The sequence below is a fragment of the Fukomys damarensis genome, unplaced genomic scaffold, assembly GCF_012274545.1.
Source record: "Fukomys damarensis isolate Sample0158 unplaced genomic scaffold, DMR_v1.0_HiC HiC_scaffold_38, whole genome shotgun sequence".
NCBI classification, from domain to species: Eukaryota; Metazoa; Chordata; class Mammalia; order Rodentia; family Bathyergidae; genus Fukomys; species Fukomys damarensis.
Window position 1 is genome coordinate 45,236,104 of NW_022900950.1, and position 914 is coordinate 45,237,017.

The 914-nt window shown below is 66.6% G+C and overlaps 1 protein-coding gene and 1 long non-coding RNA gene across 3 annotated transcripts in view; one reads left to right on the forward strand and one right to left on the reverse strand.

The window, feature by feature from the left end:
* Positions 1–894, reverse strand: part of LOC104871148 — a 13,953-nt gene extending 13,059 nt beyond the window's left edge. Inside the window, exon 1 of the long non-coding RNA XR_782764.1 lies at positions 816–894. This is a non-coding gene — a long non-coding RNA (uncharacterized LOC104871148). The remainder of the gene's footprint in view (positions 1–815) is intronic.
* Positions 192–914, forward strand: part of Ints6 (integrator complex subunit 6) — an 80,504-nt gene continuing 79,781 nt past the window's right edge. The window contains exons 1-2 of one of the 2 annotated variants that reach the window (XM_010636956.3): positions 192–276; positions 769–854. In XM_010636956.3, coding sequence (XP_010635258.1) covers positions 783–854 — 72 coding nt within the window. In that variant the 5' untranslated portion in view covers positions 192–276; positions 769–782. Of the gene's footprint in view, positions 855–914 lie in introns of both variants that reach the window. The other variant, XM_010636955.3, reaches the window with a different exon arrangement.

The window sequence follows — 914 nt, forward strand, 5'->3', positions numbered from 1 at the left end:
CGCGCTCGCTCTCGCGCGCTCCCGACGCCCCGCCCCCGCGCGTGCTCAATAACTGTCCTGGGAGCAGGCCTACAAGCTTACCCCCCCAGAGCTGTTTGAATATGCTAATAAGAGGATAGGGAGTACCCAATAGATCAGCGGGGCTGTGCGTCACGTGGCGCAGGGACGTGTCAGGGGGCGGAGCCCCTGCAGCCCCTGCCCGAGTTAAAACCGGAGTGTGAGAGAGAAAAGCGCTTCAGTAGCGAGAGGGGCTGAGAAAGTGGTGACACCGCCGGGGTGCGGAGGGAGTCTCTGAAACTTCTCCCAACAGCCCCAGGGCCAATCTCCCCTCAGCGCACTCCCCTCTTCGCCAGCTCCCTAGTCCCCACTCCCTGCACCGGGGGTGGGGTGGGGAGCCAGGCCCGTCTCCCGCGGGGACACACATAGGGGCTGGGAGCGGGGACGGGACCCCCAGGCAGGGGGGACGGACCGACAGACAGACGTCCGGGCGTCCGCCCCAGCGGGCAGGCAGGCAGGAGGAGGCGGAGACGGGGGTACGACGGGGAGGTCTGGGTCTGGGGAGTTTCCTCCTAACTATCGGGGGAGAAACTCCCCGCAGCTAGAGGAAAGACCCAGACGGTGTTTTCCTCCCGGGGACCACGCTTCCCCGCCCCGCGTAGCGGCGGTCGCCGCCACCGGTGCCTCCACCTCTACCATCTCCTTTTTCTCCACCACCTCGGGCCCCGGTGTCCCCGGCCAGCACTATGCCCATCTTACTGTTCCTGATAGACACGTCTGCCTCTATGAACCAGCGCAGCCATCTGGGCACCACCTACCTGGACACGGCCAAAGGCGCGGTAGAGACCTTCATGAAGGTACCGATTGACCGAGCCCGGGCGGCGACCCCTGCCCGGCGGCCCTCGGGGTGGGGGGAG